This window comes from Danio aesculapii, chromosome 2, assembly GCF_903798145.1.
Source record: "Danio aesculapii chromosome 2, fDanAes4.1, whole genome shotgun sequence".
Lineage (NCBI taxonomy): Eukaryota > Metazoa > Chordata > Actinopteri > Cypriniformes > Danionidae > Danio > Danio aesculapii.
The window spans coordinates 41,670,654-41,684,499 of NC_079436.1; the positions used below are offsets into that span (position 1 = coordinate 41,670,654).

The 13,846-nt window shown below is 37.2% G+C and overlaps 1 protein-coding gene across 1 annotated transcript in view; it reads right to left on the reverse strand.

The window, feature by feature from the left end:
- helz2b (helicase with zinc finger 2b) overlaps nt 1-9,912 on the reverse strand; it is a 32,165-nt gene extending 22,253 nt beyond the window's left edge. Inside the window, 7 exon segments of the mRNA XM_056479468.1 lie at nt 337-607; nt 610-761; nt 763-783; nt 785-985; nt 6,206-6,729; nt 7,119-7,226; nt 9,367-9,912. Of these exon segments, the coding sequence (XP_056335443.1) occupies nt 337-607; nt 610-761; nt 763-783; nt 785-985; nt 6,206-6,729; nt 7,119-7,226; nt 9,367-9,861 (1,772 nt within the window). The 5' untranslated portion in view covers nt 9,862-9,912.
- Between the last annotated feature and the right edge of the window lie 3,934 nt (nt 9,913-13,846).

Genomic DNA, 13,846 nt, shown 5'->3' on the forward strand with positions numbered 1-13,846 from the left:
CTGATGCAAGAGGATGCGCAAGAGAAATTTGAGATTATCAAAAAGCGAACACAGCGGCCTCTGGTGGATTTGCAAAAACTGTGCAGATGATCCTTCAGGTACATTTTTCACTGTCCCCAGAAATGTAGACCTGGATACGTATCCGTAATAAACCTGGGTTGCATATTCAACCACATTCACATATGAAGATCAAATTTCACAACAATGTCCATATGCACATTTCTTGCAAACAGTTGTGCATACGCATATTCAGTGAATGAGACCCATTGTCTAGATTTATATGTCATAATGACGAACCTAATGCACATTAAGCTTCATTATGTCTTAGAGACTTACCTGTTAGTATATGTACAGATGAGCACTTTGTTTTGAGAACGATGGGCCAGCTCTTTGGCTGCCGAGGCCAGACAGAGAGTTTTCCCAGTGCCAAATGGTCCATATATGAGCAATGGAGCGGCCACTTTGTTGTCCTCACACTTCCCAAGGATGAAGTTTAACGCGATTTGCTGTTTGTTGTTCAATTGGGACTGTTTGGATATGTTCACGGGGACACAACAGTTGCTGAAGTCAGGCAGAACATTGTGCAAGTCTGGTAGGGGTCGGTCATAGCTTGGTGTATCTGACAGAAAGACAATCTATTCAACTGAAACTGAACCTCCATTTCACATGTGGTTTCCTTTCGCAGCTCTAGTTCAGACACACACTGTGTAGAGAGCTCGAGACTGAGGTGACCCTCACCAGCAGTCTCTTTAATCACAAACTTCATACACGTGGTTTCTGTGCTGCTGACATGCTAGCCTTTGTTGATTTGCAGTTCACTAAAGCCATCTGCACCCCTCGTTTCAAAACTACTCCTTCAGGAGAGTCCAGCGTGAGTGAGCAGGACACCTTTAGATTGGCAAAGAGCTTTCCTGGAGCAGCGTAAAACAGTGACATGGCATCACTCAAATGGTTAGAGAGAGACACCGTACCACAAACATTTAACCTACAAGTTTGGGAAAAGAAGAAAACCAGAGTAATGATGAGTATATACGTTAAAGGTAATTTAAATTTACAAAACTGAGAAAATTTGCATGTGTAATTAAAAATGTGAAACAAGTACTGATAAATAATTGACCAAAATTCAATATGGTAAGTGTAGGTGTATGGTATATTTGTCAGGATTCTGCCACCTCGATCTTGTTAATTCTTGCTTTGGTGGCAGAGTCCTGTCTTGGACACTAGTCCTGTCTTGTCTAGTATGTTGTACTCGGCTTGAGTTTTCTCAGGTCGAGCACTCGTATTTCTCATAATTGTCTATCTTTGTCCCTGTATGAGTGCTTTCTTGGCTGTGCTCATGAACGATAAGTGTTTTTTATTTTTCGTATCCTCGTGTCTTGCGTTCTGTTTGTGATGGTGATGTGTTTAGCATGAGGTTAATGGTTACATGCGCCACGTGCTTTAGTGTTGTGTTACATGTGAACACTCTCTCTCGTTGAGCATTCTCTCATTGGCATGCGTGTTCTGCCTGTTTTTTACATGAGCACATGGCTTGTGTTGTTTCTTTGTGTCATGTGCTCCCCTGTCTATCATCTTGTCCCACCCACATTGTTATCCTATTATTTATCATTATGTTCACCTGCCTGCTTGTCAGTTTATTTGTTTGCTTTCCCTATTTATTCTCCCAGTGTGCTCTGTCCTGTGCTGGTTGTCGTTGTTGGTCTTCTTCGTGTCTGTCATGCCAAGCCTGCCAAGTCAAGTCCAGTCAGTTTGTCTTAATGCTGTTTTTTCCCCCATGGGGTTAAGTTGTTTTTGTTTGCCTTTTCTGTAATAAAGCCCTTCATATTCTGCTTTTGGGTCCTCGCCTCCTCTCCCTCACCCCAAACCATGACAATATTCCTAAAATTAAGTATATGGTATATTCCTCTAAGTAAACATCTTGTGTTGTCATGATGTTATAACACAAAGGCGTTTTCCCACTCCATCATTCTGCAGACTTTAACTCCAACACTTGTCTGGAAATTTCTAGTGAGACCTTGATTAGCTTATAGTTTCTAATAATCTTTTGTGGTACATTTTATTGCTTTTTAACTCTACAGTTCAATGGCTACCAGTAGGCAAGTAAAAAGTTAAAGATTTGTACATTGATTCTGATGCAACCCGGACTCATTGTGAAAATGTACCCCCGTATACATTTCGGGAGAGTGCAAATTATGCAGCCAGAGCTACACATTTAATCTTTAAAACGAACACTACAGGGCGATTTGACACCAGTGTGAAGGTGTGGATGGCTTTTCCGCTGTTACCAGTTTGCCCAGTAGCTCGCCATGTACATCGGAGGACTTGAGATGCAGGGTGAGAAGGTGGTAAGGTCTAAAAACATGGTAAAAATCGGCCATGTGGGCTTTTCTTTTTCTGGATTGCTTTTGAAAACAATGTTGGTTGGGTTTAGGGAAGAGGGTGATCGGCTAATGAAAAGGGAGTTTTTTAGGGAAAGGGGAGGTTGGGGGGATCGGTCGGTCAGTCGACAGCAGCCTCTGGTGGATTTATGCAAGAACAGCAGGCGCGAATAGCACTCACGAGAGAAATTTGAGATCTGAAAAAGCATACACAGTGGCCTCTGGTGGATTTGCGAAAAACAAAAACTGCAAAAAAGTTTACCTCCTGGGATGTATTTCGCAATCTCCAGAAATGTATATAGGGGTACGTATCAATAATGAGCCTGGGTTGGAATCACACTAACACTATTTGAGAAAATATTAAATAGTGACAGTCTCTATGCAATATTTTATATATATAAGGACCATATGAATCTGAATTAATTAATTAGGCAGCATAGTTGACAGCTCTTCAAGTTCAAAAGAGTGACGACAATGTTGCCACAGAGTATTCATAATGGATTGTTTTTCTTTCAATTTAAACATTAACAGCAGCCCATTCATCCTCTTTTCCCTTCAGCAAGCAATGTTTTTATCTTTTACTGCTTCATCATTTTGCTAAGCACAAAAACAGCCCTGCCCATGTTTCATCCATTCACGGAAAGAGCAATTGTTAGTAAATAATACCTTTTAGTTTTCAATGAATTAGCTTTCAGTTACCTTTATACTCAATTCAGTGGTTATACCTGCTGTAGCTAGTATGAGTTCAAATTCCAGAGATTTGAGATAAGGAATAAGTATATTATGAAATAATCTTTGTAGAAGTGGACACTCTATAACAATGTTTCTATGGGCCACTGTGACTCATCTCCATGTGCAGGATCTAGCGTCAGCTACAAAAAGTATATCAGTGGGTGTGGCTGATAATATGACACAAGATAAATTACACTCCCTTAATGATGGTGTGGTCCTGTAGATATCAAAAGGTTTCTGGGCAGAGATCAGCTCTGAACAGTGTTTATAATTATATATTAAGTCTCTGGTACCATTTAAGGACATGACCTCCCTTAGAATGAAAGAACCAGTCATTATATTAGAATGCACCTTTTCACCTATACATTACATCAAGATACACTAACTGTATGACCTTTTACTGAGCTATTGCCTTAAATATACAGTTAAAGTGGATCAAAAATGTTTTTCAAAATTGTGCTAAGGCAAGAATAGGGGTTGTTTAATAGGTTTACGACAACTTTGATGAAAGGTTTTGAACCACTTCAAATGTTGAATATTGTATATTGAGTAAATATGTATATTACTAACAACATAATCTTTCAGTTTAATAATAATCATAATCTTTTCATTCATTCATTTGAAAATTTAGCTTAGTGCCTTTAATAACCTGTGGTCGCCACAGCAGAATGAACCGCCAACTTATCCAGCACATGTTTTACACAGCGGATGCCCTTCCAGCCGCAACCCATCACTTAGAAACACCCATACACTCTCATTCACACTCATACACTAGGGACAATTTAGTTTACCCAATTCACCTGTACCGCATGTCTTTGGACTTGTAGGGGAAACCGGAGCACCCGGAGGAAACCCACGCGGAGAACATGCAAACTCCACACAGAAATGCCAACTGACCCACCTGAGGCTTGAACCAGTGACCTTCTTGCTGTGAGGCGACAGCACTATCCACTGCATCACCATGCTACACAGTTTTCTTTCATTATTAAATATTCTCCTTATATTAACATAAAGCTCATTTTTACCATTGATTTTTGTAAAAAATAAAAATCACATTTATTTTTCCTATACAAATGCTGACCTTTATGCTGCTGGAAATCTTATCTCAATCATAAACATTAGTTTGTTCACACAAATTGTTTTTACCATTTGTTGAGCTTTAATATTCTTAGTTATTTAGAGGTAATTAATCAAAACCCTTGGACAATAACTGTATAAGGTGAATTTGGTCCCACTTTATATTAAGTAGCCTTGGTAGGTACTTGCATGCAAAAAGTAAGTGCACTGTATTGTATTTATAAAGTATTGCACAACACTTATGGTGATATCAAAGTCCCTTTTGGGCAAGTCATTTTATTCGGCGGTCATCTTTGAAACACCTCTCAGGCAGTATGCTCAGGCATTCTGTCTGAACGAGGAAACATCAAATCCTCCAAAACTGTTTGCCAAGCTAACGACTGCATTACATATTTGGAATCAAACCACTATGAGTCAAAATTAAACAACTGTCTCTTAAGTTTAGTTTCTTAACGTTTGAATCAAACAAAATCTGCAATTTTTTTAGAGTGCCCGAGCTAATGTGCATGCACACTCAAGAGGAACGAGATCACGACACCAACCTCATTTATTTACAACATGATTTTGATGGCGAATCTCCTACAGAATTAACAGCAACTTGTTTACAGGTTTGTGGGCGTTTAAGTAGTTGAAATCATGTGATGTGCATTTGACAGGATGGACTATACCTCATGTTCATTTCATACAGATTACAAAAACAAAAAACTTCTGTTTTTAAGTGCACATGGTTCATTTAAAAGTAGACATTTCAAGCTCTGGGACATATTTCTTATATTTCTTAAGTGTTCGCTGAGATTCTAGTGTGTTTGTTGACCACATAAACTGTCGTAAAAACACATGTCTGGTCCGAGCTTCTCCCCCGGAGAATTGTCAGTCTATGTCGATTACTGATTGGCTCCTGTACTAGTAGGCGGGGCTTCATTCACCATATTGACCATTACAGACTTCCCCATTCAAAACTATACGAGTGACATGTCTTGTGTATTCTATAGTCTTTGGTGCTATTGAGGTGGGATACAGGTAAGCTCAATGACAGATTTGGTGGTATGGGTAGGTTTATTGGTGGATTAAGGTGTAGGGGATGGGTCAACAATGTAATTATGAATGTTATTAAAAAAATTATTACAGGTGTAATTACATTAAGATCATTTTTAAAGTGTAAGTACAATGTAAAATCATAATCCACAGTATGTACACAATAAGTGCTTTGTACCAAATTATATATTTACATGTAAAAGTACATAGTAATAAAGGAGCCCCTATTATGGGTTTTTGCAAATGACCTTCCATGCATTGTGTAACACAGCTCTAAGTGAAGTGAAATATCCAGCTAAGGCTTAAATCTGAAAATGCACCGTGTTTAAAACTATTGATTCATCTATAAAAGAGTCGACTTATGAAATTACAAAATAAAGAAATGATATGGGAGGGTGGCGGGAGACGGGTCTGAAATACGGGAGACTCCTGGGAAAAACGGGAGTGTTGGCAGGTGTGCTCACACATACACTCTGCACTCTGACTACTTCAATATTGTTGATAAGCCGTGGTGGGTGTTTCTCTCTGTCTCACGCTTAACGCAGTCAACCAGTCACAGCAGACTGGGTCATCGAACCAATCAGTGCAGATTAGCATCTGGCTAAGGAGGGGTTTGGGAACAAATTACTTACTGAACGAATCATATGGGAGTTGCTGGCATAATTAGACTGTTGTTGGAGTCCCCCAAAACCAAAACATCACCATTTTTATTACATAATTAGGGCTCTTTAATATAAAATGGGACCATATAAAACCTGCATCTAATTAATTTAATTGGTTTCTATTGGTTTCAGAATTGTTGACTGGAACACTGAACACAAATATTAACCTATAACATAACTTACACCCACACCTCAACTTTAGCATAGCATTGCATAACAATTTATGTTTAACTGGTTTGCATCCACAAAAATAAAGAAAACATAGTAAATTTACACCACAGCAGACATTTCAAGTGCACTATTTATACAAGCTGTCTGTACCTGCTAATGAGCTCCTCCTCTGCAATTTCCTCTCTAAACAGGAAGTGGTGAGCTCTCTCCCTGTAGTTTTCCCGATGAAGTGGCAAACTGTGATCTGTGTGTGGATTGAACTGCAGGTTCAGTTGAGGTGGTTTGTATTTACTAAGCAACTGCTCGTCTTCCTCCTTTTTGGCTGAGAAAGGCACGATAACCCTGTTTCCTCTGTTCCAGCGCTCATTGGAAAGAATCTCAGCACATTCGCTCTCTTCTGCCTCTTCAGGCTGGACGAGGAACTGCTGTCCAACCCTCACCTTCAGTTTCCTGAGCAGAACTGGTCGCATGTCAAAATCAAACACCAGCCATTGTTCGTACACACCAGGGTGGAAGGACAGGAAAGACACACTCAGCTGGTAGGTGGACTGAGAGGAGAGAAGCTGGTGGCCTGCAGTGTGTGTGACTGGGGGGAAGGTGTTTCTCAAACTCTCACTCAAAGAGAAAACAGCACCATTTTCCACTTTTAGTAGAGCTACATGAGCCAAGGACCTCTAGACATGCACATACACACACACACACACACACACACACACACAAGACAAACAATGAGGTTATTATTAGTGTGTTATTAAAATGAGTGTATTATTAGCTGAATGTAAGCTGATGCATGTTAGTGTGTATTTTCAGCCTGATCTCATGAGAAAACGTAAGTATTTTATGTTTTGTCAGTTTAGTGGCTAATTCGTACGAATTCGTACAAGTTCAGTCGTACGAAATTGTACGATTTTAAAAAGGAGGCGTGGCACCTAACCCCACCCCTAAACCCAACCGTCATTAGGGGATGAGCAAATTGTACGAATTAGATTGTTGGAATTCGTACGAATTAGGCACTAAACCAAAAAGTTACGAATTGCTGTGAGATTGTGTGGGTATTTCTGACCTCAGTGGTGATTGTGAATTTCCATCTGATTTCATTGTCCTCTTGTGAACAGTCCATACAGAGATTCTCATCATGTGTAACACGCACATCATCCACATGCTCAGAGATCTGCAAAATACACACATGTATCTAAGGTGTACATGAAAAACTTATGTCAGGTTTCATCACATTTTACACAGTTCGTAATCCACCCAGTGTTTACAGATAACCCCATTCATATGCTGATGTAACAGACTGTATAAAATTCACTCCCAATGTAATTCGAATTATACGAATTATGTCACATCTATATATAATGTTATCATGATTTGTACATCAAAGCAATCAGAGTTAATATGCTATTTTCTGTTCTGTTTTAACCACCCTTGTCTGAACACACCTCTTGACTATTCATGGAGGGTTGCAGACTCAAAAGTACACACCCGCAGGTATGAATGGCTAACATTTTTGCATATTTAAAACTTCTCAAGCTTTGCTTACAAAATTAGGTTTCAAAGTTTGAGAGGACAGATCTATTCCTGCATCTTCATATGTGATCCTGGACCACAAAACCACAAACATGCTGCACTTGTGTATTTCTGCCAAAAGCTGAAAAAATACATTATATGGGCTAAAATTATAGTCAAAATTATAACCTTTTTTTGTTTCTGCAAAAATCATTAGAATATTAAGTAAAGATGTTCCATGAAAACCATTTTTAAATTTCACACTGTAAATATACAGTATCAAAACTCAAATTTGGTTTGTAATATGCATTGCTAAGCACTTTAAAAGCAATTTTCTCAGTACTTAGATTTTTTTTGAAAGTCTAAGTTCCAGATTTTCAAATAGTTGTTCAATAGTTTCAAATAGTTTGAACTGTTTTCAGATAGTTCAAATAGTTCAAATAGTTTCAAATAGTTAATCGAGCTAAATTAAAACATAACTTTGTGGTGTTGTCTGACATACTCACATATATACCCTTGGGGTATGAATAATTTGGGGCTTGACTGTTTATGTAAGCTGCTCTGATTTAGACTCTTTAAAATTCCTGTTTTGAGGCCGGAGTTTTATCAATGAAAATTGCACATCAAAAAAGAGATACCCAGTGCTTTAATAAGTGAAGCCAAGGGGTCCTAACAAAGCATCAGTAACTGAGGACTTCTGATTGAGAATGTGTTGATTTAGCGATGAAGGAGCAACATACAGCTGAAGTCAAAATTATTAGCACCCTTTTATATTTTGTCCCAATTTCTGTTTACCAGAAATAAGATTTTGTTCAACACATTTCTAAACATACAGTAATGTTATTTCTAAAAAAAAAAACATATTGTGCCCAGTCTGCCCAATATGGCCCGCGAATGATGTTGTGGATGACGTCTTGCAACATCTCTAACTACTTAATCACTTATAAGTAGAGTGAAACGTTTCTTTACTTTGTACTTTAAAGGCTTTACCATACAAGCACCTGCAATAGGGAGAGGGTACTATTTGGGGTTTTGCACAGTCGTCAGAATAATAATGGGTGGCACTCCTGTCGTATCGTCCAAATAACTAAAGGTTTTGTTAAAGGTATAAAAATGATTACGTGTCCTTTTTGCAACAAAACACTTGATACCCTAAGAGGTTATGTGTTGCATTGTAAAGTTCACAGAAACGAACCCCATTGCTTTTTCAGGTGCTTTAGTGCTGGCTGTAAGCGAACATTTTGCTCTTACGCTGCATTTAAAGCACATTTCTATAGGGATCACATTGAGTCTGCATCAACCGTCGTTGGTACTAAAGCAGATAGTGCAGATTTTAATGTGCCAATTTGTTGTGTGAGCGCAAGTTTCACACAGCTAAAGATCTAATATGCCACTGAAAAGAGCATACAGCAGAAGGCCGACCTGTGGCTTTTCCAGTAACGAGTTGTAAAAATACTTTTACAGTTAAATCATCTTTTACAGCTCACATGTTCAGGAAGCATAGAGCTGCTTCAAATGATACTATAAGTGACATTTACAGGGAAACTGTCTCTCAGTCATCTACTGTCATTGAATGTGATGCGTTTTACTGTGAAAAATTCCTTGCTCTGTAAAACATCATTTGGGAAATATTTGAAAAAGAAAAAATAATTAACAGGAGGGCTAAAATAACTGTACATCAAGTTTGGTTCAGGCAAATAAAGTGTGAAAGCAATCTTTTTTTGCTTGTTTTGACTTATTTTCTAAGATAACATGGACATATTTATTCTGTGCAGTTATCTGCAGGATTTCAGTTTACTCACGACAAGAATCTCGTTGCTGCTGCATCTGTATTCTTCCAGGAGTTTTTCCTGGTATGAAGAAAGCTCCTGAGAACTCGGCTGAGCATCTTCTTTCTTGCTCTCAGCCTGTCGCGTTCTCTGAGTAATCAGATGAATTAAAGTTCTGTGATCAAGATTTGTGTGTTTTTGCAAGTTCCACACCGCAGCCTCTTCTGTACTGCTGGCAAACGTACATCTGTCTCTATGCCTACGGCACCCCACATCCTCCTGAAAATACCAGCAAACCTCGTACCGTTGAGGTCGTGGGTGAGTGGGCCGCTGGAACACACGGCTCCATCTGGAACCTCTGACCTTTGCTCTGGCTAGCAGCACATCATGAGGGCAACGGTGAGGTGTTGCAATGATGGTGTAGGAAATGTGAGAGTGTTTTTCAGTGCAGCCATTACAAACAGCTCTCAGCTCATACATCTGCATGAACTGCTGCAGCTGAGCATCTCTTGAGTGTGATGTAGACATTTCTACAGATTCAAGACATAACGCACAAACGTCTTCTTCAGCTGGCACGTACTGCTGTCAGCTTAACCTAATAGGAGGAAAGAGAAGAACACGGCTCATTAAATGACTCTTTCCTGCTCCACATAGGAATATGTAAATACCATTTACAAGGCAATATGTAAATACCATTCAAATTTATAAGAGCAAAACAACACACAGAAAAAATATTGTTCAGATAGCTATTGGAAAGTTTTAAGAACAAATCAAGATTTTACAGGGATTTATTAAATGGCACAAATGTTTGACACAATATCTACACTAAAATGCTGTAAAGTTTACAGTTTTACTGGTCATTTTGGTTGCCAGTAATACTGTAAAATTTACAAGTGCACTGTACATTAACAATTACAATTGTGCTGTAGTTTTACAGCACAATTGTAATTGTTAATTTACAGTACGCTTGATCATTTAGCCAGTATTACTGTAAAAATTGTCATTAATAATGTATATTTTACAGCAAATTCTTACAGTGTATGTTTGAATCCATGTTTAAAGATACAAAATAGACTGGAATAAAACTGGAATATTACATAAAAACATTTACGAATAAATCACCGTTGTCATCCAATGAGTCAAAGAAAAACTAGTGTCAATTGTCAAAAAGAAAAGGGTTTTAGAAGTGAGAGAGACAGTTCTGAGAGGTAATACTACCAAACCACTTTGATAACAGACTTTGACCAAACAGCATTTCAGATGTTGTGCAATGTGGTCAGTCCACTGTCTGTCCATTAATGCCGTCCCATCATGCACCAGTTCCTGACAGAAAAGCTGATTGGCATTGCGCTGTATAAATTAGCTACATGTGCATGTAAAAACAAAATCATGACCGTTTTGATGCACATACTGGAATTTATTTGGTAAATTTGTTTCCATCATCATTTCTCTTATCAAATAATTCGTTTTTCCTATAAAAAATTGTAGGATAAACTGTAAAATTATACACATCTTGGCATTTCCATTCATTTTTATGTGTCTATGCTTTTTAATGCTAAATGTAAATACAAATAGTTGGTTTAAATCACAGCTAGTGACACTGTTGAATCAAGCAATAGATCCTTATGGGGCTATTCCCATCTGGCACAATTAATAGCAGTGCATCAAAGTGAGGATATTGTGTTTACGACCAGTGTGTTGTTTTTTCATCATTGCACTCTGTCACCCAGATAGATTTGAGCTTTAGATCTCTTATGCCCATAGCTGCTGCCAATGCACAAAAGTGGTGGTGTGATAGTACAATGCATCTTTAAAAAAGGCATATACAATGAAAAATGGTGAAATAATGTGTGTGAGGTGCTTATAAGAACAGAGAACATGCTGATAAAAGGCACAGTGACTTCAAAAACATAAGTCAACAGAAAAATAAGTCCAAAAACAATGGACCCAATAGTTGATTTAATAATATTAACAAAAAAAAGGTCTGTTATTTATTTTCTAGGTAGTTCATATTGAGCAGTGGACGAGGCTAAAGCCAAATGGAAAAATGACAATATACATTTATAAGGAAAAAGAGAAGATGATGATAAGTATCGTAGTGGGCAGGCTGCCAAAAAATGCATTGTTGTGGTCAGCAACACCTCATGTGCATGTGCACGCATGTTTCTGTGAAAGCACAGTTTGTCGATGTTTATTACACAGCTCTTTGGAATACTTGATTCTGATTGGTCAGTCACAACATTCCAAGGTATAACAACCAGTAAACAACCGGTAAAACTAATATCACAAGCTCTCCCGTGGAACTATGAATCATCTCGACCGTAAATATATTAAAAGATTCTTATCTATCTCACGTGCCCTCTTTTCAGGGTGCTTTCACACCTGTAGTACGTTTCCTTTGGCCTGAACCTAGGTTAAAAATGATACATTGTAGCATTTTTCAGCCGCTTTGGTTCCGTTTCACACCAGACCGACTGCTCTGAACCCAACCAGTTGAAACAAACCAAAAAGCAGCCACGCGACAACATCCACATCAGTCATTGGCTAGACAAATTTCCTGAACTGCATTTTGATTGGTTAGAATTTACGCACAGGAAACTCACTCTCTGAACAGGTCCCTGTGTCCTTGTTTGGTCCACTTTTGGTGCGCACCAGAGAATATTTGCTGCTTTCTCACCTGCCCAAACAAACCACACCAAGAAGGCAAACAAACTCTAATATGTTTTAATAAAGGTAAATGAGACAGGTGTATGAATAATGTAAAGTAATGCAGGTGTACCCTGAATATTAATATAATTAGGTTGGTGCAGGCTGCATCCAGCCATTTCTTTCTGCAAGATTTACATTTAATTAAATAGTTAGAAAATTCTTATAGCTCAGATCAATGTTTTTGTGTCTAATTGCTTTGGTGGCAATCATCTGATTAATAAGCAGGACAATGCACATCACGTCAGTTGTTCTTGCAGAAAAAAGACCTATAGTGTTTGGCTGATAACTTGCTGATAAGCCTGTTGTGCATTAAAAAAACAACTACAGATTTTCTTTTATTAAAATGTTCTGTTTGCTGTTGTTCGCAAGTTAAAATAAATCAGTATATTAAAATGCAATATTTAATGTGTCAGACACAAAATAAAATGATTATTTTACAGAGTGGGTTACTTTAATAAAATAATTGAATGTGCGCTTTGAATATATTTTTGTTGATAGGCGGTACTTTTGTAAAACCTCTTTTTGGTCAGTCGCAAATCTTTTTAAATGCATTAAAGGGAAGCACAAATCTTAGCCTTACCCTGAAGTTTGTTCACCCTCTACCATGTCTGTATTAACTTTAAAGCTTGCATTTAGTTACTGGCTCTTTGTTGTTCGACAGGTGCTCATACACTATTTAATTTTAGAATTAAAATAACATAGCCCACTTTGCAGCTTTCTTTTAAATTATAGTAGGCCTATATAAAAATAGCCTAACCTAGACAGACTGTTTTGACTTCTGATGTATTGTAATATAGCTAATTTTGATGAATTAGCGATAACTTTCTGTGTTTTCTTTTTCTTTTTTTATGCTGTTATGCACGCATTATAATTCACACACATATGCAAGGTGACTGAAAACTGGGCCATTAATGGTTTAAAAAGTTTTTTTAAAAAACATTATTATAATTTGAAGGAGAACATTGATTTATTGAAAACTGAACTGAAACTAAATTATTCAAAATAAACTTGTGGGAGTTAATTTACATCCTGCGGAAAAATAATTTGAATTATTATTATTAATTTTAGTGATCTGCTTGATATAGGTCAATTTATTTTTATGCTTTTAATGAAGTAGCTTTTAACATTAGAGCTTTATTTATTTATTTATTTATTTGTGTATGTAAGTATGTACAAGTGAAGTTCGAATTATTAGCCCTGCTGAATTATTAGCCCCCCTGTTTATTTTTTCTACAATTTCTGTTTAGCGAAGAGAAGATTTTTTCAACACATTTCTAAACATAATAGTTTTAATAACTCATTTCTAATAACTGATTTATTTTATCTTTGCCATGATGACAGTAAATAATATTTTACTAGATATTTTTCAAGACACTTCTATAAAAGTGACATTTAAAGGCTTAACTAGGGTTATTAGATTAACTAGGCAGATTATGGTAATTAGGCAAGTTATTGTATAACGATGGTTTGTTTTGTAGACTATTGGAAAAAAAATTGCTGAAAGGGGCTAATAATTTTGACCTTAAAATGGTTCTTAAAAAATTTAAAACTACTTTTATTTGAGCTGAAATAAAACAAATAAGACTTTCTCCAGAGGAAAAAATATTATCAGACATACAGTGAAAGTTTCCTTACTCTGTTAAACATCATTTGAGAAATATTTGAAAAAGAAAAAAAATTCAAAGGGGGGCTAATAATTCTGACTTCAACTGTATGCTTGTACTTTCATTTCAGTTGTCTTTTATATCTTTAATTTTACTTTCCAAAGTGAATCCTCATTGCATTTAACACGTTTACAATTATA